The sequence below is a fragment of the Panthera pardus genome, unplaced genomic scaffold, assembly GCF_024362965.1.
Source record: "Panthera pardus isolate Hobbes unplaced genomic scaffold, ASM2436296v1 HiC_scaffold_8, whole genome shotgun sequence".
In the NCBI taxonomy this organism is placed as follows: domain Eukaryota; kingdom Metazoa; phylum Chordata; class Mammalia; order Carnivora; family Felidae; genus Panthera; species Panthera pardus.
Window position 1 is genome coordinate 76,053,981 of NW_026527013.1, and position 25,446 is coordinate 76,079,426.

The 25,446-nt window shown below is 40.0% G+C and overlaps 1 protein-coding gene across 4 annotated transcripts in view; it reads right to left on the reverse strand.

Annotated features, from left to right (window-relative positions):
• NME8 (NME/NM23 family member 8) overlaps positions 1–25,446 on the reverse strand; it is a 103,403-nt gene that overhangs the window by 57,896 nt on the left and 20,061 nt on the right. For all 4 annotated transcript variants that reach the window (XR_008420161.1, XR_008420162.1, XM_053896804.1 and 1 more), the window contains exons 10-16: positions 24,327–24,514; positions 16,654–16,829; positions 8,423–8,567; positions 7,432–7,539; positions 5,067–5,218; positions 3,163–3,307; positions 1,964–2,202 (exon numbers count right to left, since the gene is read on the reverse strand). Coding sequence is in view for 2 of the 4 variants with exons in the window: in XM_053896804.1 (XP_053752779.1) it covers positions 1,965–2,202; positions 3,163–3,307; positions 5,067–5,218; positions 7,432–7,539; positions 8,423–8,567; positions 16,654–16,829; positions 24,327–24,514 (1,152 nt within the window). In the remaining 2 variants the exon portion in view is untranslated. The remainder of the gene's footprint in view (positions 1–1,963; positions 2,203–3,162; positions 3,308–5,066; positions 5,219–7,431; positions 7,540–8,422; positions 8,568–16,653; positions 16,830–24,326; positions 24,515–25,446) is intronic.

Genomic DNA, 25,446 nt, shown 5'->3' on the forward strand with positions numbered 1-25,446 from the left:
TTGCTGTAATCTTTCATGTTATTGCAATGCCTCCTGCCTGGAGAGCCTGCATCTCATTTTCCCTCTCCATCTCCTCCATGGAGCAGTTACCCCTATGTGCTTATCCCCTAAGAACCGTAGAACACATGTTAATTTTCTATCTCCTTCTTTTAGAGTTCTAGAGTTTCAGGACAAGGACTGTGTACATTCAGTCTTGCAACAACGTCTGGCATATAGCAAGAGCTGCATAACTTATTCTTGAATGTCTAAAACAGGCCAACAATACCTTAAGGTGATATGATAGAGTATAGTAGATATGGTATCGTAGACATAGTAAGACAGAAACCAGCAACGTGTCTTTATATATAAGCATCAAGTGTATGCATATATGATAGTTTCGAAACTTTTAAAACTGAATTCTTGGGGGGGCGCCTGGGTGGCGCAGTCGGTTAAGCGTCCGACTTCAGCTCAGGTCACGATCTCGCGGTCCGTGAGTTCAAGCCCCGCGTCGGGCTCTGGGCTGATGGCTCAGAGCCTGGAGCCTGCTTCCGATTCTGTGTCTCCCTCTCTCTCTGCCCCTCCCCCGTTCATGCTCTGTCTCTCTCTGCCTCAAAAATAAATAAACGTTAAAAAAAAATAAAAAAAAAACAAAACTGAATTCTTGGGGTGGGCTCAGTCAGTTAAGCGTAGACTCTTGGTTTCGGCTCAGGTCATGAACTTGCAGTTTGTGACTTTGAGCCCCGCATCCGTCTCTTCGCTGACAGTGCAGAGCCTGCTTGGGATACTCTCTTTCCTCCTTTCTCTTTGTCCCTCCCCCACTCACTCTCTCTGTCTCTCTCTCAAAATAAGTAAACTTAAAATTAAAAATAAAAAATAAAAAAACAACAACACTGAATTCTCTTTCTTGCTTCCTTACCTCTGATTTTGAAAATCCTCCTTATTTCTCAAGACTGATTTCATTCCTTACCTTCTCCAACGCCTAACCATCAAACATACACCTGTCAATTCAGCACTTAATTATACACTAATTTGAAATCCTCTATATTATTCATAATGCTCCCCTCATCAAAAAAGGAGGGATATGCAGATGTTAGCATAGATCTACACCAGGTTGCTATAACATCTATCCCCACGTAGTCATCCATCAGTGACATGTTTAATAATGTACTGTCCCACAGTGATTATAATCAGATGTTGTTTCTGTGAGTTTTGTCTCCCCGCTAGATTTGCCCTTTCCTGAAGGTAACAACCTTCACTCAGCCATTTTTTTTGTATCAACCAAGAACCTACAGTTCAAGCAGACACACGATACATATTTTCCCAACATAAATGTTTATGGGTTGTACACTCATGCCTCGGTCTGTAATTGAGTGAGACGTATGGAATGAGGCTCCCTTTGCCCAAATTTATTTTTATTTTATGCATCTAATATTTTCATACAATGTGCTTATACCTGGAGAAATATAGCCTAAATGACAGTATTAAGGGAAAAAGGTACTCTTCTCTCCCCAAGGAACCTGGCTGGGTGTGGATGGGTTTCTCCACTTCACACTGCTTTCTCATTATGTTCTGGATACTGACTCTCAGTTTGGGTCATCCAAGGGGGACAACCCTCGACATGCGAAGAGTCCATATACAGTCTTATTCCAGTCAGCAGTCAGAGCCACACAAGTGTATGTGAGCCCGCTTTAAAAATAAAGGAAAGTAGGTTTTATGGGAAAAGTCACTTAACTTAGGCTCTGTCTCCCACATGGCCCAGGACAGAAAAGTTTTCAAGCTTCCTATCAACAGCTAAGCAAACTCAATCCATATACGTATTATGTAGCTTCAAGGCTGTTATGGAATAGCACAGTGTGTCTGGCAAGAAATAAAGTTTGATTCAGACATATGGGAAAAGTTCTGGTCCTTCTGGGACAGTCTCATCCTGGGCTCAATCACAGTAACAAGCAAAGAAAAGAAAACAATCATTTAAAAGGTACCGTACTTTAGTTTCCCTCAGGGTTCTCGGGAACCAACATTTCAAACATTTGATCGATGGTCTCCATTGCTTCTTGGATATTAGATGATCCATGGACAGCATTTTTCAAAACACTTGTTCCAAACTGGGCTCGGATAGAATCTGGGGACAGTAGTTTTGCTTCATCTGGGTCTACAGGACCCATCAATCGTCTCCAGTCTGAAACAGCATTCCACTTGGTCAGAATCATGACCAAAGATGGACCTCTGCAAAGAAGAATGCTTTCAGAAGATTTGGCTATTTACACCTGTAGAGATTGCATACACAGCTAAACACAGAATGCCACACTTGGTCTTTATTCTTTGTCCTTGTCAGTGTGATTTTGTGGGGGTTTTTTAAGTTGTTTTAAATGTTAATTTGTTTTTGAGAGAGAGAGAGAGAGAGCACACACATTAGTGGGGGAAGGGGCAGAGAGAGAGGAGACAAAGAATCCCAAGCAGGCTCCACACTGTCAGCACGAAACCCAGTTGATCTCACGACACAGGGCTTGATCTCACGAACCATGAGATCATGACCTGAGCCAAAATCAAGAGTCAGACATTTAACCGACTGAGCCGCCCAGGCGCCCCTTGTACTTTCTTTCTGTTTTTCCATTCCTCCCCCTTTTTGGGGAGAGAACAGGTTTTTGTGCTGCATGAGTGCTATAGGTTAAGTCTAGAGATATGTGTCAGACACTGTTCCAAGTATGTCCAATGTACTAATTATATAACCCTCACAACAAACCTATGAGATGGATACTATTATTATCCCCATTTTATAGATAAGGCAATCGAGGCACAGATTAAATATGTTGGCAAAACAGAAACTTAAAACCAGAAATTGAAACTCATATCACCTCTATATAATGTTGAAGACCTACAGAAATAGAGGAAGAAAGGAAGGAAGGAAGGAAAGAAGGAAGGAAGGAAAGAAGGAAAGAAGGAAGGAAGGAAGAAAAGAAGGAAAGAAAGAAGGAAAGAAGGATGGGTAAGGAGAAGGGAAGGAAGGAAAGAGAGAAGAATATAGAGAAAGGAGGAAACAAAGAAGAATGAACCCCAAATATTAACAGGGTGTCTTTGAATGAATGAAATTAGATGGAATGTTTTCATTACATTTTGTATTTTTCAGTTTCTATAATGAATATTTACTACTTTTATCGTGCAAAGGACTATATATCAGAAACTTACTCAGATAACACTTCCAATACATCTTTATAAAAGTCTTTTGTTTTTATTTTTGAGTAAATTTTGTCTGCTGCTTCTTCATTTAGGAGCATTTCCTTCATCTGTGTTATTTCAAATCCAACCTCTTTAATATATTTCAAGATCTCCTCTAGGGAAAACAGATATTTGGTAATCTTGCAGAATGCCTCCACTTTTGTTCCATGTTCAAGTAGACTGAAATAACTATGGAAAGTAATCATTTTGCTTGCATAGGGTGGCTTTAAAAGCAAAAACTATGCAAAATGAAATTGAACTGAAAAGCACCATGTTAATACATTAATGCAGATGTTCAATCTCTGAGGTGCACCTTTCCAGGACGCACTGACAACAGCTCATAGACTATAAGGAGAGGGGAAGGGATGTGACTCTGTGCCGAAAGTGAAGTCATGTTTTCACGTCCATGCTACAAATGTCAAGGAACTCCTTGCTAGATATGGATTGAAGCAGGGAGCCCATGGAGGGAATTGAATAAAGTAAATCTTGTCAAAATCTCACCAGCCGCCTAACTTTTAAGGGCTACATTTAGTGAGCCAACTGAGGGATTGGGAAAGAGCAATGTATAAAGGCTCCTGCAACCACAGGCAAGTAAACCATTAACTCTCTCTGGGAAGATCAGAGATGACTTCCAGAAAGGCCGATCTTTGTGTTAAGTACAGAAACGGTAAGAGATGATCACCAAGCAGACAAGTAGAGAAAGAATATTGTAGGCACAGTGCAGAATTTCAAAAAAATAACGTTAATGACAACACTATGCATTAAAATTTATGAGAGGGGTGCCTGGGTGGCTCAGTCAGTTAAACGTCTGACTTCGGCTCAGGTCATGATCTCACAGTTCTTGAGTTCAAGACCCGCGTTGGGCTCTGTGCTGACAGCTTCATAAAAAATATGTCTACTTCACTCTCTGCCCCTCCCTGGCTTTCTCTCTCTCTCTCTCTCTCTCTCTCTCTCTCTCTCAAAAATAAATAAACATTAAAAAAAAATTTTAATGAAATAAAATCTATGGGATAATCAGAAGATTAAACCAGTAATCAAGGAAAACATATAACTTCAAAATTTTACATTGACAAAAATAAGATAATGAAAATAAATGAATTAAAGATCTAATTTAAAAAGCTAGAAGAACATTTTTTAAAACTACTAGAGAATCAAAGGAAGGTGAAAATTAAAAAAAAAACAACAACAACAACAGAAAGTAATGAGTTAGAAAAAGAGAACTAACTCCTAAATAAATCAAATTCTGTTTGTTTGAGACAACAAACTAAGAAATGACAGGGTAGAAATAACCATTGAAACCAGGCCCAGAAATTTTCATGGGAAAGATTTCATGGGAAATCTTCAAACAGCAATCCCACTGCTGCTTAAACTCCTCCAGAGTGCCGAAAACAAAGGCATTCACATTTTTTATGAAGTATTACATTGTTATTTAACCTTGCACAAAAAAATGAAAAGGACGGACCAATATCATTGTCAGTCTCAATGTGAAAAATCCCAAATAAAATATATGCAACTAGAATTCAAAAGCACATTTAAAAAATACCTCATGATTAAGTGTAATTTACACAGGAATGGAAGAATGGCTTGATATTAGAAATATCATTAACATTATCTTTCGTGGTAATATATCTATGGAGAAAAACATCGTCTCCATCAACTCCATCAACTCTAAAAGGACTTGAACAAAATTCGTCATCATTTTGATTATGAGGGAGACAGAAAGAAGGATGAGGGAAGGAGGGAGACAGAACAAATATGACAAGAGCTAATTGTTACATCGAGATGAAGGGATATGGGTGTTCATTGCATAGTTTGAAAATTTTCACAAAATTTGAAGGGGATGTATACATTGACTTTCATTTCTAAATATTTACCTCTTTGTTCCTGTGTTACATGAGGTTTAATCAGTGCTAAAGTCTGTTGAGGAGGAAAGAAATATTGTATTTCCTTTTCGGCAGTTTCTAACGAATCACTTCCATACAACTGGTTGATAGGCAAACCTTCCACTGCAAATTGCACGCATAAGCTTTGAAAATGAAGTCAAGAACTATTAGAGCATCACATAACACAGTATAAGCCAACACAACAGAACACTATTTATATGAATTGTTCAAAAGTTATCAAGCAACTCATTCCTGATCTAGACATTATGCGAAAGGCAATAATGACAGAGTGGCTTGGAGCATATTACTTCCTTATAAGGAGGTAACAGTCATCAGGAAGACAGAGCATGAACATTTAAATAACCACGATGTGAATATTTACAGCTGACTCTGAAAGAACGAACGGATGCCTTGGTGCGGTGAAAATGCAGACTGTACAATCCCGGCTGCACTACTCGCTAGCTATGTGTCATTGGGCAATTACTTAACCTCTCTGTGCTTGAACCGTCTCAAATACAAATAGTAAAACTGTTCTGGAAGGAGATTTTTGAGGGTGGAATCAGATGATACATTTGAAACATATGGCGCCTATTAAGCTCTCCATATTCATCTCCCTTCTGTCATCACTAAATATTATAGAGCTCTAGAGACGGCATTTGACTCTATAACGTGGATCCCGAATCACAAACACTGAATCCAAAAGATACCGCAATGGAACCGTCCAGCAGAGCAAGTACAGTGATAAAAGAGGAGCATACAGGATGGGTTCATGGGAAGAGGCAAGAGTGAGGTTGATGGTACTGGGTATGTTGGGTTAGGCAGTTTATTCTGGATCTGCTTCCTCTACCATAGAGGAATACATACACTTCCTAAATCAATTGTTGCTCCTTGATGTTTTTTTCAGTTGCCCTTTTTCCTGTCTCTTTATCTATATACGGTTCAGTAGAGGATACACACACTCCTTATTTCATTCTCTGCCCTTTACACATAGTCCTGAATTGCCAACCCACAAAATCCAGCCACAGCGAATAATGTCCTTTCCTGTTAATGACCTGACTTTACTGGTCATTGGCTTTCGGTCCTCAGACCCTCTTCTTGCCTCTCTGCTTTTACTGATGCATTCAGATTTCCTTTTTGCCTTATCCAACTTGAACTTCCCACTTGATCCTTGGCGGTTCTCTCACCTCTGATTTGAAGATGTTTGCAACCCAAGACCCTTGGAGCCTGGTTTTCCAGGGGTAGGGGATTTGCACAATGAATGTATAAGGTGTCACCTAACATATCACCAGCACTTACTCTGTTCACTGCAGAGAGCAACAACCAGCCCCTCCGTGGTGCCATGAGACATGATTATTGAGAAAAGTGTGTGTGAAGGGGAGGATAGGACAGAGGGAGTAGGTGATGAGTGTGAGGGTTGCTGTGTTTCTCCTTTATGCAAATGACCTTATTTCAGATTAAGCCAGGCAGTGCTGAATCTGACCCAAGTGCAGGAAAGGGCAGAGCTCTGCTGAGTTATTCTAACAGCAACCTGAAGGAACTGGGTAGAGCCACGGAAACTGGGAAAGGAGGAACCATAAATAACAGTCAAGATTAGCTGTGAACTTGTAGCAACATAGGGGGCATAAGGGCTTTGGTTGGAATCCTCACTATAATAGTGGGGTAGGGAGGAGCAGTTACTGAGTGCCTGCCTTCACCGGGAGAATGTACCTCCATGCTGGTGCACTACCTTCACACTTGAAACTGTAATTTCTAGAACAGTATGGCTAGAAGTGTAGGCCTTGTGTTGATAGGAATTTCTCTCTCGAATGCTATACCTTGCCTTTTATGCTACGTTTCATTAAGTGATTCTATAGACCGTCTAACCCTATTATCCTTTATGGTAATTGTAGGGCTAAATAAGGGGTAAAATGTGTCTATGCAGAACAAGTCAGATTCCAGATATCCTACCCAAAAGAAAACATTTCAACGGTTACATGTGATGCTTCATTAGTACTGTTATTTATTATACCAACACGTATGGCAAGTTTTCTGTATCTGATAGAACATCTCTGTTCTTGCTCACTTGAAGGATGGGCCTTTCCTCTCCTGAATTGATTCCTACCAAGGCCAAGAGATGGCTTTTTGGCTGGGTACACCACTTACTTCCCATCCCCACACTGAGCATCCCAAAACCTTCGTCTGCAAAGCCCTGGCTCTATTTGAGCTGCCATTGGACTGGGCCTCCAGTCACAATCAGGGAAAGTAGTTTTTCTGAGAGCCTCTCTTGGACTGGAGCTGTGGCTCTTGTACCCACATCCAAAATAAAATTAAAGTGTCTCCCATGAAAAAAGTTTGGGACCCACGGTATGAATCCTACCTCTCTGGAACAGATGTCTTGGCTTTTTCAACACTGCTGGGCCCAATTAACTCTTTCCAGTGTTGTAAACAATTGTCTCTCAATAAAACAAGGGCTAGAGATGGACCGCTGTTAAAAGAAAAAAAAAAGCCGTATATTATGGCTCAGTAGCTAAATATGTATAGATAATACAAGTCGAGATGATTCTTTTACCAAGACTCTAAGACTAATTTCCATCAGTGTACTCCCAAGAGTATATTGAGCACCTTATACAAGTATGGAAGCAGACTAAGGAAGGGAAGAGAAGGACCTTGGTTCTGATAGACAGGTTCCTATATAGTATTCCCATATTCCTGCTGATTCATGTACCCTTGCTGGATTTCTGTCCCAGCTGCTATTTCACTTACCCTTCCAGAAACCTGACAGATTTCTAGCATCTTATTCTCCTTGGACTAATGATCGCTAGGACTACCAAAACCCTCGAGAGTCAGTGAGTTCTCTACTTGGACATGATGTCACACACCACAGATTTCTGGCACTCGACTCAGCGGATTCCAGTGACTTCACTTGGGCCTTTCCATTGCTCCAGTAGCATTCCAGGGGGACGAGAGCAGATGAGACAGTTGAGCAGAGACTTGAGGTGGGGGTGAGACTGGCAAAGAAGGAGACTCAGCACATGGTTACAGAACTGAGAGGTGTGGCAGCTTGACCAGGGCAGGTTCAGAAGAAGATTTAAATGATTCAAAACTCAACCAAACAAACCACAAGAGACTCTTAAAGACAGAGAACAAACTGAGGGTTGATGGAGGGACGTGGGTGGGGAATGGGCCAGATGGGTGACGGGTACTAAGGAGGGCACTTGTTGGGATGAGCACTGGGTGTTGTACGGAAGTGATGAATCACCGAATTCTACTCTGAAACCAAAATCGCATTGTATGTCAATGAACTAGAATTTAAATGGATAAATAAGACTAAATCAGATTGCGCCTTCTAAACCTGAAATCTACTTTACCTGGTCATTTTTTTTATAAGATTTTCAAAATAATCTTCATTTTCATATTCCTTGCACAGTGTTTGTGCTTCTTCTTCTGACAATACGATTGGTCTCTGCATCAGTATTTTAAAGCCTTCATCATGGATGATACCTAAAACATTCTCTAAATAAAAAGTCACATGATAAGTGTTAAACTGATGGGTTGCTGGCTATCCATACCAGACTGAATGTATTATTATGAAGGCATATAATGCCTCTCATCCTCATATGAAATTTAGAAGTTGGCAAAAATAGCTTCTCAGATTTTAAGGTGAACAGCATTCTTAACGTACCGAATTATGATTTATGTCGCTGTGTCTGATTTTTCGTCACACAGGAATCACACACATGCAAACACACAAGCAGAGGTGTCTCACTAGTAAACCTTTTCCTTAGGTGCACACACGAGCGTGTGCGTGGGTATAGACAGTAACCAAAATAACCAGTTAACACAATTACATAAGTATGTGTAAACAGTTTATATCTTCACTAGCCCTATTTTACTTGTCCCACTTGGGGAGAAACACGATGATTGGAAACCCAAAAGTATTTCTCAGTCTCCTCCTTCTCTGGCGACGTCCCACTGTGGAAGTCTAGAAAATGCAATACTCAACTTCTCCAACCTCCCTTATGGACAGGTGGCGATGCTGCCCAGATCTGGTCAATGATACACAAAGGACCTGGACTGGGGCTGCTTCTGAGAGAGGTACCCAGGGGGACGGCTTCCCTGCCCTACACCACCTTCTGTCCTGTCTAAGGCATTTCAGCGGCATGAGGCCTAGAGCTGTGAGGCCATCTTGTAACAAAGAAGGCAAAACCCAAAACACAAATGCTGACTCAGGGCCCGGACAGCACTGGGCTCCACTGAAAGCCAAAAATGCAACCTAGCTGAAAATGCATCCTCTCCCCTGCTGGGCATGGAATAGAGTTAATGGACTCAGCCTAAGCAAACCATTGTTAGGAAAGAGTAAAACAAACAAGAAAACATACAAGTTAATAGAGTTTAAGCAATAATATGCTTCAGAACGAGCTCACAGACAAGAGGAAGAAAAAACAGAATGTTTACATAGTTCTTGGATTTTAAAAGGTAGAATCCTGGGGTGCGTGGGTGGCTCAGTGGGTTAAGTATTAGCTCAGGTCATGATCTCACGGTTCGTGGGTTCAAGTCCCATGTCCGCCTTGGGCTGACAGCTCAGAGTCTGGAGCCTGTTTCAGATTCTATGTCTCCCTCCCTGCCCCTGTCCCCTTTCCTCCTCCCTGCTTCCCTTTCCCTCCTCCTCCTTCCCTCCTCTGCAGTCCCCCCCCCCCACCTCCGCCCACAAGCTCATACTCTCTCTCAAAAATAAACATTAAAAAAAAAATTTTTTTAAGGAGGAATCCTTAGAGGAGACTGAAATAATTTGTAAGGTTTTTGCATTGCTGAATTAAAAAACAAAAACAAAAACAAAAACAAAAAATGTTTTCTCATATGAGGGTACCTAGTGGCCAACAGTTTAAAAGTGACAGCAAATCCTCAAACAATTTGCATAGGATGGCTTCTTGTCATGGCTTATGAGAAAAGCTGAGGAAAAATATTTAGGGAAAGCAAAGCTCCATAAAGTTAAAGAAACTAGACTCAATGAGCCTCTCCTTAGTTGGCACTCTCTCAGATGGGTGATCACAAGAATTACAACACAACACAGAGGGGCCTCAGTTTCCAATGATTAAAGTAAAAAGCATGGGGAGTACCACTATTTGCAAGATGGTATTGCGTTTCCTTGACCTCATTACTCGAGGATTCGGTTCCGCTTCAAATTCCAATGTAGACAAGTATGATAGATATGATAATAACTATTTTATTTTGTTGCATAGTGTCCATGAGGCTTTTCAGACATCACCTCAAGTAATTCAGTGATGCCACTGGATGCATACGTTCAGTGGCAGGTGTGGGGATGCAGAGAACTCCTAGACAAAGCACCTAGCAATTGTAAGGATGCTTCATGGAATAACCTCATCCATAAAAATCATACTTCAAAGCCTAGAGCACTTTGCTATCTTCTATCTCCTCTATCACAGACAAATCGCTAAGTCAGGTGGTTAGTAACCAAATAAATATGGAAAAACCAGTTTATTCTTTTTTAAAAAATATTTATTTATTTATTTTGAGAAAGAGAGTGAGAGAGAGAGGCAGAGAGGGAGGGAGAGAAAAATCCCAAGCAGGCTCCATGCTAACAGCGCAGAGCATGACATGGGGTTTGAACCTATGAACCATTAGATCATGACCTGAGCCGAAATAAGAGTCAGACGTTGAACCAACTGAGCCACCCAGGTACCCCAAAACCAGTTCATTCTTTTCTTTTAAAAAATTTTTTTAATGTTTTATTTATTTTTTTAATTTTTTTTAACGTTTATTTATTTTTGAGACAGAGAGAGACAGAGCATGAACGGGGGAGGGCCAGAGAGAGAGGGAGACACAGAATCCGAAGCAGGCTCTAGGCTCTGAGCTGTCAGCACAGAGCCCGACGCAGGGCTGGAACTCACGGAGCGCGAGATCATGACCTGAGCCAAAGTCGGATGCTTAACCGACTGAGCCACCCAGGTGCCCCTAATGTTTTATTTTTGAGAGAAACAAAGAGCGAGAGCAAGGGAGGGGCAGAAAGAGGGAGACACAGAATCCGAGGCAGGCTGCAGGTTCTGAGCTGTCAGAACAGAGCCCAACGTGGGGCTCGAACTCTTGAACCGTGAGTTCATGACCTGAGCCAAAGTCGGAGGCTTAACTGACTGAGCCACCCAGGTGCCCCATGACCAATTCATTCTGATATATCTACAAAATCTTGGAAATTTTTGAGTAATGAGGGAAAATTCTACAAGTATCTAAGTCAAACAAACAAAACATAACAAAAACTGAATTATCTGCAAAGGAACAAAAACCAGGCTGAAAACAGACTTTCCTCCTCAATGCAAAAAGTCTATAGGTTTGGGGATGGGGGATTTATTTCTTAAAAATATATAGTCAGGTAAGTTTCCTTTATACACAAAGGTAACAAAAGATATTCTTAAATATGCCAGCGTTCAGAAAACGAAAGAAGTACATATCTTTTTCAAAAACGTGTTTAAATATATGCCTCAGGTGTGGGGTGCCTGGGTGGCTCAGTCAGTTAGGCATCCGGCTTCAGCTCAGGTCATGATCTCATGGTTTGTGAGTTCGAGCCCCACGTCTGGCTCTGCACTGACAGCTCAGAACCTGGAGCCTGCTTCGGATTCTGTGTCACCCTCTCTCTCTGCCCCTCCCCCACTCACGCTGTCTCTCTCTCTCTCTCAAAAATAAACATTAAAAAATTAAAATATATATATATGTATATATATATATATATATACACATATATATATATATATATTTCAGGTAACTGAGAAAATATAACTAAGTGATTAAAAAGTGGGAAATTAATAGATCTAAGGACTGTGGGAACAGGAAAACCAATTTATATAAGAAAAATTCTAAACATACCCGTTGTAAACCTGACCATAAACAAGATATAAATTGCAAAATATTATCAAAAGATAAGATATGCATCATAAAAGTAACATCACCACCACCATCGGTATACTAAAACTTCAAACAACAGTCACAAAAATTAAGACCACAGATATTATAACTGGGGTGGGGTTGAGCATGGAGAGAGGAATAAAACTCTGCTAAACTCCATCTTGTGGGATGGAGACTTGGGAGGATATCCCCATTTTAGGAGGCTTCTTCGTTTTGATTTTGCTTTTTCCCTCTCCTGGACCTACTAGAAGGCAAGCCCCAGCCGTGAAATGTACTGTGAAGGGAGCGGAGGCCCTGCAAGCACCTAAAACTGAGAGCAAGTCCTTCCCTTTAACCAGTGAGCCTGGGAAGGGGGGCCTCTGTGGCCTGAACAGTGTGGGGAAAACCCTGTTACTTTTTTTCTCACCTCCACATTTTTCCTCACATTTAGGAGGCAGTCCTAAACGTGGGCTGTGCCCAATCACACAGGGAGGCTAAAACCCCAGATATCCATCCAGAGGACAAAGAATAGCGGCTTATGAGATACAGCCAGAGATGGTGGGGACCGGGGGGGAAAGCGACTGACTAGACCTGTGTTTGAAGTAGTGGACTGACCCCCCAAGCAATGACTATGGTTGGGCTGATAAGTGGCAACTTAGTGGCTTGAGAATTGAACCTCAGTATCGAGCATCACCTAGGTCTCCGAGTGAGTTCTAAGCTGTGAAGTCCAGAATAGCATACAAAAACTTTGAAAATGCAACTGACATTGGAAACAACCCATAGAAAGTGGGATGGGACATGTGGTCTTAACCTGACCAACTGACTTCTGAAACAAACAAGAAGTCAACATTCTCTAAAAGACTTTAACACCATTCATCAGTCTCATAACAATACTCAAGTGACCAAGAACTAAAATACAATACAAAATTATGCAACCTATAAAGAACTAAGCAAATCTTGGGGCACCTGGTGGCTCAGGCAGTTGAGCATCCTACTCTGGACTTCAGCTCAGGCCATGATCTCATGGCTTGTGGGTTCAAGCCTCACATCAGGCTCTGAGCTGGCAGTGTGGAGCCTGCCTAGTATTCTCTCTCTCCCTCTCCCTCTGCCCCATCCCCTGTGTCTCTTTCAAAGTAAATAAATAAAAACTTAAAAAAAAAAAAAAAAAGAACTAAGTAAATCTCAAGAACTCCAATGTAGATATTGAAATATTCAGATAAAGAATTTGAAGGAACAATTATAATGCTCCATGAAGTAAGGATGAACACTCTTGAAATGACTGGAAAGATGAAAGTTTTCAGCAGAGAAATAGCAGTTACAAAAATGAACCGAATGAGGTGTGTAAAACTGAAAAACATTACAACTGAAATAAATATTCATTGGATGGGCCGAATGCCAACAAGAAGATCACAGATTTCAATCTTAAAGCTAACACAAGTGAAATGATCCAATCAGAACTACACAGAGAAAACAAATTTAGGCCAAAGCCTCAGGAGTCTGTAAGACAATGTCAAAAGTCCCAGATGGTGAAAGAGTTGGCACGGAAAAGATAATTTAAAAAAATAATGGTGGAAAATTCCTCAAATTTGGTGAAAGACATTTATAGATTCAAGAAGTTCAAGGAACCCCAAAGTCAAAGATAAGCTCAAAGAAAGGTATAGTCACATGCATAATAATAAAGCTGTTAAAAACCAAAGAAAAAATCTTGAAAGCAATCCCCAAAATAAATAAACAAATAAAAAGCTATATTACATATAAGGAAAAAAATGCGTTGAATGACCATGGATTTTTCATTAGATACCAGTAAAGCCAGAAGGCAGTGGCACAACATTTTTAAAGTGCTGAAGGAAATGAACTGGAAAACCAGCATTCTATATCAGTACAAATATCCTTCAGGAATGAAAATAAAGACGTTCTGGGGCACCTGGGTGGTTCAGTCAGTTAAGCATCCGACTCTTGGTTTCAGCTAAAATCATGATCTCATGGTTTGTGAGTTCAAGCCCTGCATCGGGCTCTGCACTGACAATGTAAAATCTGCTTGAGATTCTCTCACCCTCTCTCTCTCTCTGCCCCTCCCTGCCCTGTGCTCTGTCTCTCTCAAAAAATAAACTTAAAACATTTTTTTTGAAAGAAAGAAAATAAGACTTTCTTTGATGAAAGAAAACCAATTGAATTTATTGCCACCAGACCTGCTCTTAAAAAAAAAGTGCTAAAGTTCTTTGAGTAGAAGGGAAATGATATCAGAGGGAAACGTGGAACTTCCAAAAGGAATAGAAGATAACAGTAAATATCTGGGTGAATATAATAAACATTTTCCTCCTCTGAAGTTCTTTAAAAAGTCAGCACTGTTGAAAAGCAAAAAATTACAACACAATTTTTGGTGTCTTAAGTGCATATTGCTAAGTGAAAGGAATCAGTCTGAAAAGCCACATACTCTATGATTCCAACTGTATGACATTCTGGAAAAAGCAAAAACTAGAGACAGCAAAAGATCAGTGGTCACCAGAAGTTGGGAGGGAGGAAGGGAGAACAGGAAAAGGGGATTTTTTTTAGGGCAGTGATTCTATTCTGTGTGATACTGTAAAGGGGATACATGACGTTATGCATTTATTAAAAACCATAGAATGTACAAAACAAAGAGTGAACATTATTGTAAACTATGAACTTCAGTTAATAACATTTCAATACTGGTTCATTAATTATAAAAATATTTCCACCATAATATAAGGTGTTAATTGGATAAGCTGTTGGAAGGGGGTGGATAGGGATAATGGAAACTCTGTACTATCTTTCTTAATTTTTCTGTAAATCTAAAAACCTTTCTAAAATATGGTCTGGTCATTTAAAAAATATGTCCATATTTTAAAGGATTTAAGAAGGAAAACAAAGCTAAGACATTCTAAAGAAGAAAATTCTAGGCCCAGATAAGTTTCCCTGGTAAATTCTAATAAACATTTAAGAAAGACGTAACATGAATTATACATGATCTCTTCCAGAGAAGAGGACTGACAACTTCTTATCTCACGTTTATAAGGCTTGCGTTACCCTGACACCAAAACCAGATAAAGACACTACAAGAAAGGAAAACAACAAATATTTCTCATGAATGTAGACACAAAACGCCTCAACAAAATATTAAAAAAATCAAATCCAGCTATTTTTAAAGAGAACAATAGACAACCAAGTGTGGCTTTTCTGAAGGACGCAAGGCCGGTCCAACATTCAAAAATCAAAGTAGTTACTGTATTCTCAAACTCAAGAAAATAAAATATAATCAGATCAGTAGATACAGAAAAAATAATTGAGAAAACACAATATCTATTCATGATATTAAAAAAAAAAAAACTCCCCAAAGTAAAAACATGTGGGGTTTTTAAAAATCAGGTGAGGGGTATATTAGAGCTAATGTTGTGCTTCACGGTAAAAGACCGAGTGCTTTGCTGTAAGGTAAAGCATAAAGCAAGCCTAACATCTTGCTAGCATCAACAGAGAGTTCTAGCTAGTTCAATGAGGTAAGCGGAAGACACTTCCAAAGAAAGAGGTAAAACTGTCTGGATTTGCAGATGATATTACTGTCCCCTTCACGGGCTCTTGGCCTGATATTTTGTCCTGCAAGGGTGCGTGTGACAACGTCTGGAGATATTTTTGGTTATCGCCCTGGGGGCAGAGAGGATGCTAGTGGCATCAAGTGACAAGAGGCCAAGGATGCTATAAACATTTTACAGTGCACACGATAACGCCCCTTTCAACAAAAGAATCATCTAGCCCCCAACGTAAGTAGGTCTGAAGTTGAGAAACCCTGGTCTACATAGAAATTATACCAAAGCTTCTAGAACCAAGTGAGTTTACCAAGTCAAAGAACATAAGGTCAATATACAAATATCAACTGTATTCCCATATACCAGCTATAAAAAAGAACTAAGAGTGTGCATGTATGGTGTGAATTCTTATTCTGTCATATTCCCCCTGCCAGGTGAATATGGGATAAGGCTAAAAATAACTAGCACCCTGGGGAGCCTGGGTGGCTCAGTTGGTTAAAAAGCATCCCACTTTGGACTTTGGCTCAGGCCATGATTTCAGAGTTCACCAGATTGAGCCCTGCATTGGGCTCTGGGCTGACAATGTGGAACGTCGTTGGGATTCTCTCTCTCCCTCTCTCTGCCCCTCGCCCACTCACACTCACTCTCTCTCTCAGTCTCAAAATAAACAAACTTAAAAAAATAACTAGCACCCTTCAAGTGCCAGGCACTTTATGTTTTCTCATTTTTTTTAAGTATGCTCTACTCCCAACGTGGGGCTGAAACTCATGACCCCGAGATCAAGAGTCACACGCTCCACCAACTCAGCCAGCCAGATGCCCCTCATTTTAATCTTCTGAATTTTATACATGAAGAAATAGACTTGGTAAAGTATCAAATCACACAATTAATGAGGAGGTGCATTAATTCAAGGCATTTCAGATATAAAGTCCAATCTTTATTATATAATAAGTCCTACCATATTAAAATCTACTTTAACAAATTCAAATGTTAGAAAATAATTTGCAAACTCTTTACCTACAAAAATGTGTTATTCTTTATCATTGAGAAATTAGATTAGTATTAACTAAATTTCTTATTTCAGGTGCTTTTTTCTTCAATGTTAAATTTTAAAATAATAGTCTTTGATGCAATTATACTAGGGTTTATTTATACTTATTTCTTACCTTTCTTTTCTTGAAAGAGATCTGGTCGAAGTAATGCCAGGATCTTTTCTAATTTGAGGTTTTTCATACTTTTAAAATCAGGGAAGAACATATCAATAAACTTATTAACGTTAGCTATACCCTCTTCAATATCACAGAGCTGAGATATATGTTGTCTTTCCAGATATTCTTGTAAACTGTGGAAATCCAAAATGTAATTTAAGATTATTGTAAGCTGAAATTTAATAACCATGCCAGAAAATTAAAACTGGTAATAAGTTCACAAATACTTTAATGGTTTAATAAAATAAACAAAAATTAAATTTTCATGTAAAGTTGTATCTTTCTATCAAATCAAAAAATATGCATTTAATTCAATTTTTTGTTGAACCAATCCAAAACTCAATTACATGAAATCATGTATGTTTTGACTTTTTGGGAGGATAAAGAAGACCAACATAAAATATGGTTAAACACGTTTTTCTTTCCTTCATGTTAAGCTTTGCAGGTAGTTTCTACTTTTCTTAAGGTTGTCTTTGAGTCAAGGATCATTTAGAAGAACATGGTGTGTTTTCAAATACATAAGACATTTTGGTCATATTTAAAAAAAAATTTTTTTTAATGTTTATTCATTTTTGAGAGAGAGAGATACAGAGCATGAGCGGGTGAGGGGCAGAGAGAGAGGGAGACACAGAATCCAAAGCAGCCTCCAGGCTCTGAGCTGTCATCACGGAGCCCGATGCAGGGCTTAAACCTACAGACTGTGAGATCATGACCTGAGCCGAAGTTGGCCGCTCAACCAACTGAGCCACTCAGGCGCCCCAGTCATCTTTTTATTGTTTATTTCCAATTTTATTGGATTATAACTAGCAAATGCGTGTGGTGAAATCTTAATTTTAAAAAATGTGTTAAGGCTTTCTTGTAAACAAAGAAAATGTATGTGTGGGATTTAAGGCTACATATATTTATAGAGTATATGTAATTCTATCAGGGCACTTTTTGATGACTATATCTACTTCATAAATGTTGTTTTCACATCATGTCCTTCTTTATTAAATTTAGCACTTGTAATGTTCAATTCTAATACTTTATTTTGCCTGGAGATAGATAGATAGATCCCTTTTATTTTTCTTTATTTCTTTTTAAAAACAAATTTTTAATGTTTATTTATTTTTGAGAGAGAGAGACAAAGCATGAGCAGGGGATGGGGCAGAAAGGGAAATACAGAATCCAAAGCAGGCTCCAGGCTCTGAGCTGTTAGCACAGAGCCTGACTCAGGGCTTGAACTCATGAACCGTGAGATCATGACCTGAGCCGAAGCTGGATGCTTAACCCCTGAGCCACCTAGGCACCCCTGTGTGTTTCTTTTGAACAGAATGTAGATGAGTGCGTTTTTAAAACTTTATTTTGAAAAAATTAAATTGGCAGAAAAGTTGCAAGAGTATGATAATGAACCCTAGATTTACCAACTGTTAGCATTTTGCCACATTTGTTCTCTCTATCCCTCTCATCCCCCTCCCCTCTCCTGTGTGTGTGTGTGTGTGTGTGTGTGTGTGTGTGTGTGTGTGTTGACTGAACCATTTAAAAGTAGGCTGCAGATATTTTAACCATTCACCCTCCTAAATACTTCAGGAAAGTTTACTTGATATAAAACTTTTATCTCATAAACTGTTCATATTCAAATTTCACCAATCATAAAATACTGTCCCATCAATAGTAATTTTTCCTAATCCTGGACCATACATTGCATGTAATTGTCCTATCTCCCTGGTCTCTTTTAATCTCTAACAATAATCAGCCTTCTTGTCTTTCATGATACTGACATTTTGAAGAGTCCAGGCCAGTTGTTTTGTGGACTATTCCTCATTTGGGATGGTTTCAAACTACTGGATGGACCAATAGTTTCCTATTACTTTCAGGATACGAATCTGTGTCCTTGTCACAAGATGATATACGCAATGTAAGTTTTTCCTATTGTTGGTGATATTAATGTAGTTGAAGTGATATCTCCCTTCAAAGTGTTTTCCCCATTGAAAAGCTACCATTTCCACTTTGTAAATAAGAAGAAATCTGAGAGGACACAATTTGAAAGTGTATATATTTTTCACGCAATGGTTTTAGCACCCATTGAGGATTCTCCTCTGTGTCAATTGTTACTATAATGGTTTTTAACTTTTTTAAACTTTAACCTTGTAATCTCTGTATTTAATGGGATAATTAACCTTTTCATACTTAGTATAATAGCCATATACTTAACTATATTCCTTCCATCTTACTTTATATATACTATTTATTTTAAATTATACTTTCTTCTTTTTTCTTTCTCCCATCTGCTGGTCTGAGCAAGTTGCTATCCATTCCGTGGTATTCCCTTGTTAACATAGAGGTCCCATGTATACTCATCCACTGCATTAATGGTCACCATCTTTAACCTGCTTCCATAACCAAACGCATATGTTCTGAGTATTTCCTGCATCCTGGCACACACTATTTCTCAGCTCTAACACTCCACCCATCTCCACTTCTGCAAACTCAAAAAAGAACCTTAAAATGCTGTGTTACTTCTTTATCTCATCTTTCTCCTCTCTGAGGAGAATTGTTTCCCTTCACTTTTTTCCCTCAGATGGAAGTATCTCTTTTCATTTTTTGTTTGGACAAGTCTTCCCTCAAATATCTTCCAGGAGATATATTCCTAAGCATGTTCCTAAACTTTTTCCTTTGCTCCACTAGGTAAAGTGGAGCATCTTCATTAAGATGGGGGGGGGGGGGGGTCTGTTTCTCTCAGGAGTCTGATGACAAGTCCCATGCCAGTCAGAGATTTGTCCTTGTAAGTAACTTATTCTCAGTTGCTGCCAGACAGGCAGTTGGTGGAAAGGGATTACCTAAAGTGCAAGTCACTGGGGGATGCACTGTCTCTAAGAAATTTTAAAACCATTTCTTTTATTTTTTTTTTTTAATTTTAATGTTTATTTTTGAAAGAGAGAGAGAGAGCAAGCAGGGGAGGGGCAGAGAGAGAGGGAGACATAGAATCCAAAGCGGGCTCCAGACTGAGCGGTCAGCACAGAGCCCGACGTGGGCCTCGAACTCACGAACTGTGAGATCATGACCTGAGCTAGAGTCGGACTCAATCAACTGAGCCTCCCAGGCGCCTTAAACCAATTTTTAAACTAAAAGTTGGGCTGCTTCTTAGCATCACCATGCACCAGCAATTCTAAATAGCATTAGTGGTATGTTACTACTCCTCCTTGAAAAAACAAAAACAAAAAACTTTTCTCCACATTCTGAACAATTCCTGTGGTTATAATGTGTTAAATTTTAATAATATATGTGTGGGCTTCAAGTTAGCATTTTTATTATTTACATTTAATAAACAGTGTGCTCTAGCTTCTACTCTGCATATAAGAATCAATTCTAAAATAACAGAGCTATTGGCAGATTGCAATATCTGGAATTTATCAGGAAACAGGAATTTTACGTATCTCTATTGACATCCAGTGAAGATCAATTTTGAGAATGTCACTAGCAAATCATCAAAACTTAAGGCTTGCAAACAAAAATTGCACTTTGTTTCTGTGATAGACTAATATATATAAGTATGCAAATGTTTTCCTTTCTAAGAAAACATATTAATATAATTAAACAGTATTAACCTATTGTTTCATTTTTGATATTATAATATTCATTTTTTACTTTTTGCTTCTATGTTCATATATACACAAAATTTTGTAAAGGACAATTTTCACTATTTATGGGGTTTTTTTCTATTATTGTCTTGCTCAATAGCTAGTACTAAAAATAATATTGTCATGGGCCGCCTGGGTGGCTCAGGCGGCTGAGCGCCTGACTCTTGATTTCCGTTCAGGTTGTCATCTCACGGTTGTGAGATCCAGCCCTCTGTCGGGCTCCATGCTGGTGGAACCTTCTTGAGCTTCTCTCTCCCTCTCCCTCTGCCCCTCCCCCACTCACTCACACTCTCTCCCTCTCAGAAAAATCCTTTAAAATTTTTATAAAAATAAAAATAATATTGTCATATAGAGGAGAGGGGTGTTAAGGAAATTATCTGCTTGGGGTTTTGGCCATCCTAAGTACACCACGGGCTGTTCTTTGTCTCTGGAAATGACATACAGTGTGTCTTCCCAGGATATTCCCGTATCTGTGTTTCTCTGCATCAGTCGAGACTGGGCCACTGTAAACCCTTTCAGTCGGCAAATGCATGTGTTTCTTCGTTTCAGGAAATTTTTTCCCTATTATTCGTTGAGTTATAGCTTGTTCATCTGTTCTTTCTTTTCTGTATGGAATCTCTCTTATTAGCACATTGATCTTTCCAGTACATTCTCCACGTTGTTTCTGGTCTGCTCTCATGAAGTCTGTCTCATTTTTTTTCTGTCCTTTGAGCTACTTCTTGTATCTGATTTTCCAAGGCATTAAACCGAGTCTCAAATGACTATCAGACTGAATTTAGAGTTCAAATCATAATTTATTTTATAGTTCAAATGGGAAAGTCTCTTTTTATGTGTATGTAGCACTTGGATCGCAAGTATTACTATGATGATAACTCCTATTACTATTATTTTATTTGAGGATTTTTCTATCCTTAGTAGTTCTTTTTCACTGGGCTTCTGTTCTGGTGTTTGTGTAGATCTTCCTTTGGCCACTAGGCTCCCCTTGGTAGACAGTCATTTTTCTTGGTTTGTTTACTGGGGCTTACACCTGGTTTTGAGTGTCTTAGGTGATGGAAACCCTATGGCTGAAAGGCCAGAATGACCTCTAGGCTACCAGCGAGCAGGTTGTTGTTCCTCTGGTAAGAGCCATTATGGAGCTGGTCCTCAAAGGCAGGGCATTTCAGTAATCCCACTCAGCTCCATCTTGGGCTTTCAGAAGGTCAGGAAGGCCCAGTGAAGTTCAGTGTCAACCTGGTCCCGGGAAGTCACAAGTCTGTGTTTGTTCTTCCCAAGGCTGGTGGTTTTCTCCAGATTCTTGTCCCCTGTGACCTGTCCCCTCCCCTTCTCTTTCGTTCTGTACACAGAGCTCCAGGCCTCACCTGTGGCCAGATGCTTATTAGTACAGGTTCCCTTTGATTCCAGAGAGGCAAGAAAGGTCTGGAGATGGGAATAGATAGTAGGGGTATAGTATTCAGACTGCTCTGATCCCAGAAATACTTTTAAAGATTATTTTAGAAATTGTACCTATTATCTTTAATTTAAATGAGAGTTTTATAAAAGAAAAACCTGCTGTCTACAAGATATGTCATGTATAGGAGATAAATAGGTTACTAAGAATACAATAGACACTTTGTGTGGCCAGAGAAATGCAATATATTATAGGAGGTCGGAACTATCATCTTTACTCAGTCATAAGGATTTAGAGCAAAAGAGACTTTAGAGATCGTTTAATTTTCACCCATCTCTGTATCCCCAAGACTTGGCACATAGCAGGACTTTAATAAATACTACATAAAGGAAGGATGCATAACAGAATAAATGAGTGAAGGAAGGAAGGAAGGCAGGAGTGAGTGAATTAGTGAAGATGGCCAGGAACTACTTATATGACTCTGGACAATGTAGCTAATAGAACCATGCCCTTCCTCTTCTGTAGAATGACCAGAAAGCAGAGATAAAGGACTCTGACCTTTGCGTTCTTAATATACTGATTAAGGAGACAGACATGTAAACAGATAATATACGTGCCATAATCAGAAGTCATCATGAACAAATTTGGAATGCGGATGAAAACCATGGATGCCTGAACCATCTTCCTGATTCCTACTCCCTCCTCCGGGCCAGCCATGGGATCCAGTGGGCAAGTGACAACACGAAGAAAGTTCTCCCAAATCATGTGGGTCCACATGTGAGTTTTTCTCCATAGGGCAAACACTCCAACAAAGACGGGGAGCTCTGTTCACGTTCACAGAAGGAGGCACCTACCACTCCCAGTCTAATTGTCCTGCTTTTAATTTCCCTTCTTCCTCACCCACCAGTACTCCCTCCTCCCAATACCCATAGAGGAAGGTGAGGAGGCTTTGAGGTGGGGGAAGGGCGGCCATAAAGAAAAACAGTGAACAAATGGGTACATCATTCATGAGAGTTTTAGTTCTTTATCCTTTAGGTTTTAGATTTAGTTAAAAGATGAAAGTAGCAGGGCACCTGGGTGGCTCAGTTAGTTAAGCATCCAGCTTCAGCTCAGGTCATGATATCGTGGTTCATGAGTTTGAGCCCCTCATTGGGCTCTATGCTAACAGCTTAGAGCCTGGATCCTGCTTCAGATTCTGTGCCTCCCTCTCTCTCTGCCCCTCCCTTGTTTGTGCTCTCTCCCTCTCTCTCTCTCTCTCAAAAATAAATAAACATTAAAAAAAAAAAAAAAAGATGACAGCAGCTGTACACAGCCCCTGTTATGCTCTGCCTCCAGAACAAAAGCTGTGAAAACAGATTCCCAGACAAACGAACTTGAACCCCACCACTCCATGCTGCCTACTGGTGGCCACTGCTCAGAGTAACGACGGGCCAAACGCAAACGGAGTCTCTAAGTTCAGAAAGGAAATACCGCAGACTTTGCCAAAGCAAGATTAACACGTCTCACTCCATGCCCACCCTGCCAATTGCCTAAATTGTTCATCTGATTATGCCGGTATCGAACGTTTGGAGACAACTGCTTTCCAAAGTCAGATGTGACACAGACTTGCCCCAGAACAATGGCACCAGTGGAATACTGACTTCTTTTATGCCAGCTGCTAACAATGAGGGTTTCACAGGACATTTTTTAATGGCTCAGAAGTCCTGGTATGAAGCCTGGTATCTTTTTGAGCACAACTCTCCCCACCAAACCTTCCCTCTGACCACTGACCATCATTCCCTGTTAAAACTGTGAAAGTAAGTACTACTGTTTACAAAGCTCTTTGTCAGCAGCCAACTTACCTATAAGTCCCTCTATCCCACTCAAAACTTGCAACGAATGACATTAGTTCCTGCTACCTAAAAAGCATCGGTAGGAACCAGCAGATGTAGCTAGTCAAGAAAAGCTACTGCACACATTAATAGGACAACAAGGAAAGTTCTGGAGATTCCTGGCCAGAAAATGCAGTGAAGATGCTCTGTCCAGCCACATGATGAAATCTCAAGACTCAGAGATTCTCACCCACCTTTCTTTCAGACATAGTTCCAATGACTCTTGGGTGGACTTTCTGAGTCTTCGGGGGAATAAAAGGCACAAACGCCAGTGCATGAAACCGGGACTGTATATATTACATTCATTTTCAACTATTTAAAAACCCATCAGTGAAAACATACAACCATTCAGTTCTTAGCAATTCATAACCAACTGCTGAAAGTAAGAGGGGAGAGTACATCTGATGTCTTTAGGACCCGGAGCAAGTGGGAGTGAATGTGGGGAGACAGCAGAAAAGATAGACCTGGCAGGGATTACACATGGTCCCAATCTATCCGTGGGGCCCCAGGCTGGGAGGCCACACTGGTGTGCCCAGCTTTAGAAAGACAAACGTAGACTGTAATCCTCTTGACATACACTTTCAGGGAAATCCCAGCTTTGCCGAATATACACTTTTTTAGACTGACTGGAAGAAATACTTGTGGTTCCAACGTAAAAATGTGTGTTCTAAATGTGTACCTCAAAATGTGTTTGAGGTATTTGGACACTACGCTTCACTACGTCCTCATACGATGTAAATGGTCTCGAGTTACCTGTACCGCTTCTCCTTCCTCAGCGTAGGTGGGGCCACCTCATGGTGATTATCCTCATACACTTTAGTTTCAGTCTCGGGATTGGGTTCAGTTTCTTCCCAGGCAGGCTGTTCTTCATTTCCTTGAGATATCACTAGAATATGGCTCAGGCCATTTGTCATAAAAAGGACAAAATCTTCAAAGTCAGGCTACAAAATAAGAGGATAAACTACCTACTTCAGGCTTCTGATATGGATCGACAAAAATGGCAGCCACCACCCAACTCAAGCAACATCCTCCCCTTCATGATCACAGGGCAAGGGAGTGTTCTCTTTATAAGCCCACTGCTAACAAACACATCTTTGAAGGATAGAGGTTCACAGCTAACAGGGATTGATCTTAAAGATGATCTAATAACCATTCTCGAACTTCAGGATGCTTCCAGATCATCTGACGGGGCTTGCTGAAACACAGATTTGGAAAGTCCAATCCCAGAGTTCATGATTCAGTAGGTTTAGGATGGGGCTTTAGAATTAGATTTTCTCAAAAGCTCCCAGGTGATACTGAGGCACCCGGTCCAACCTTTTCCTGGGGCCAAGAGAGATGGTTGGAGTGTCACAGCCAGCTGACAAAGTGCTGTTCACTAGAGCTTTCTCTGATGACAAAACACATTCTGTGCTCTCCAACATAGGTAGCCACATGCAGCTACTGAGCACTTGCAACTGAGACTCTGAATTTTTTATTTGATTTGGTTTTAATGAATTTAAATTCAAACGGCCACAAGTAGCTAATGGCTACCATATTGGACAGTACATTTCTGGAAGCTATGTCTTCTGACCCCTAAATCACTGAACTTTCTCGAACACAGCACTGTCTTTCTTAATACTCCCCCAGGCAAAAGAGAAAATAGCTCCAGACACAGGCTTTCAGATAATGAAAGGATTAAAGCTTCCCTGTGAGCCTTTATGACAAGGAGCCTTCAACCTGGGATAAAAATCTATCGGAAAGCCCTGGCTATTCACTTCCAGAGGCCAATGCAGAAAGTCTGAGAGGACATAAGTTAAATAGGTCTTCACTCCAACAAAATACAATTGGACCATCTGCTTTCGCTCAGCTGCCACTGTTTTCTACTGGAGACTGC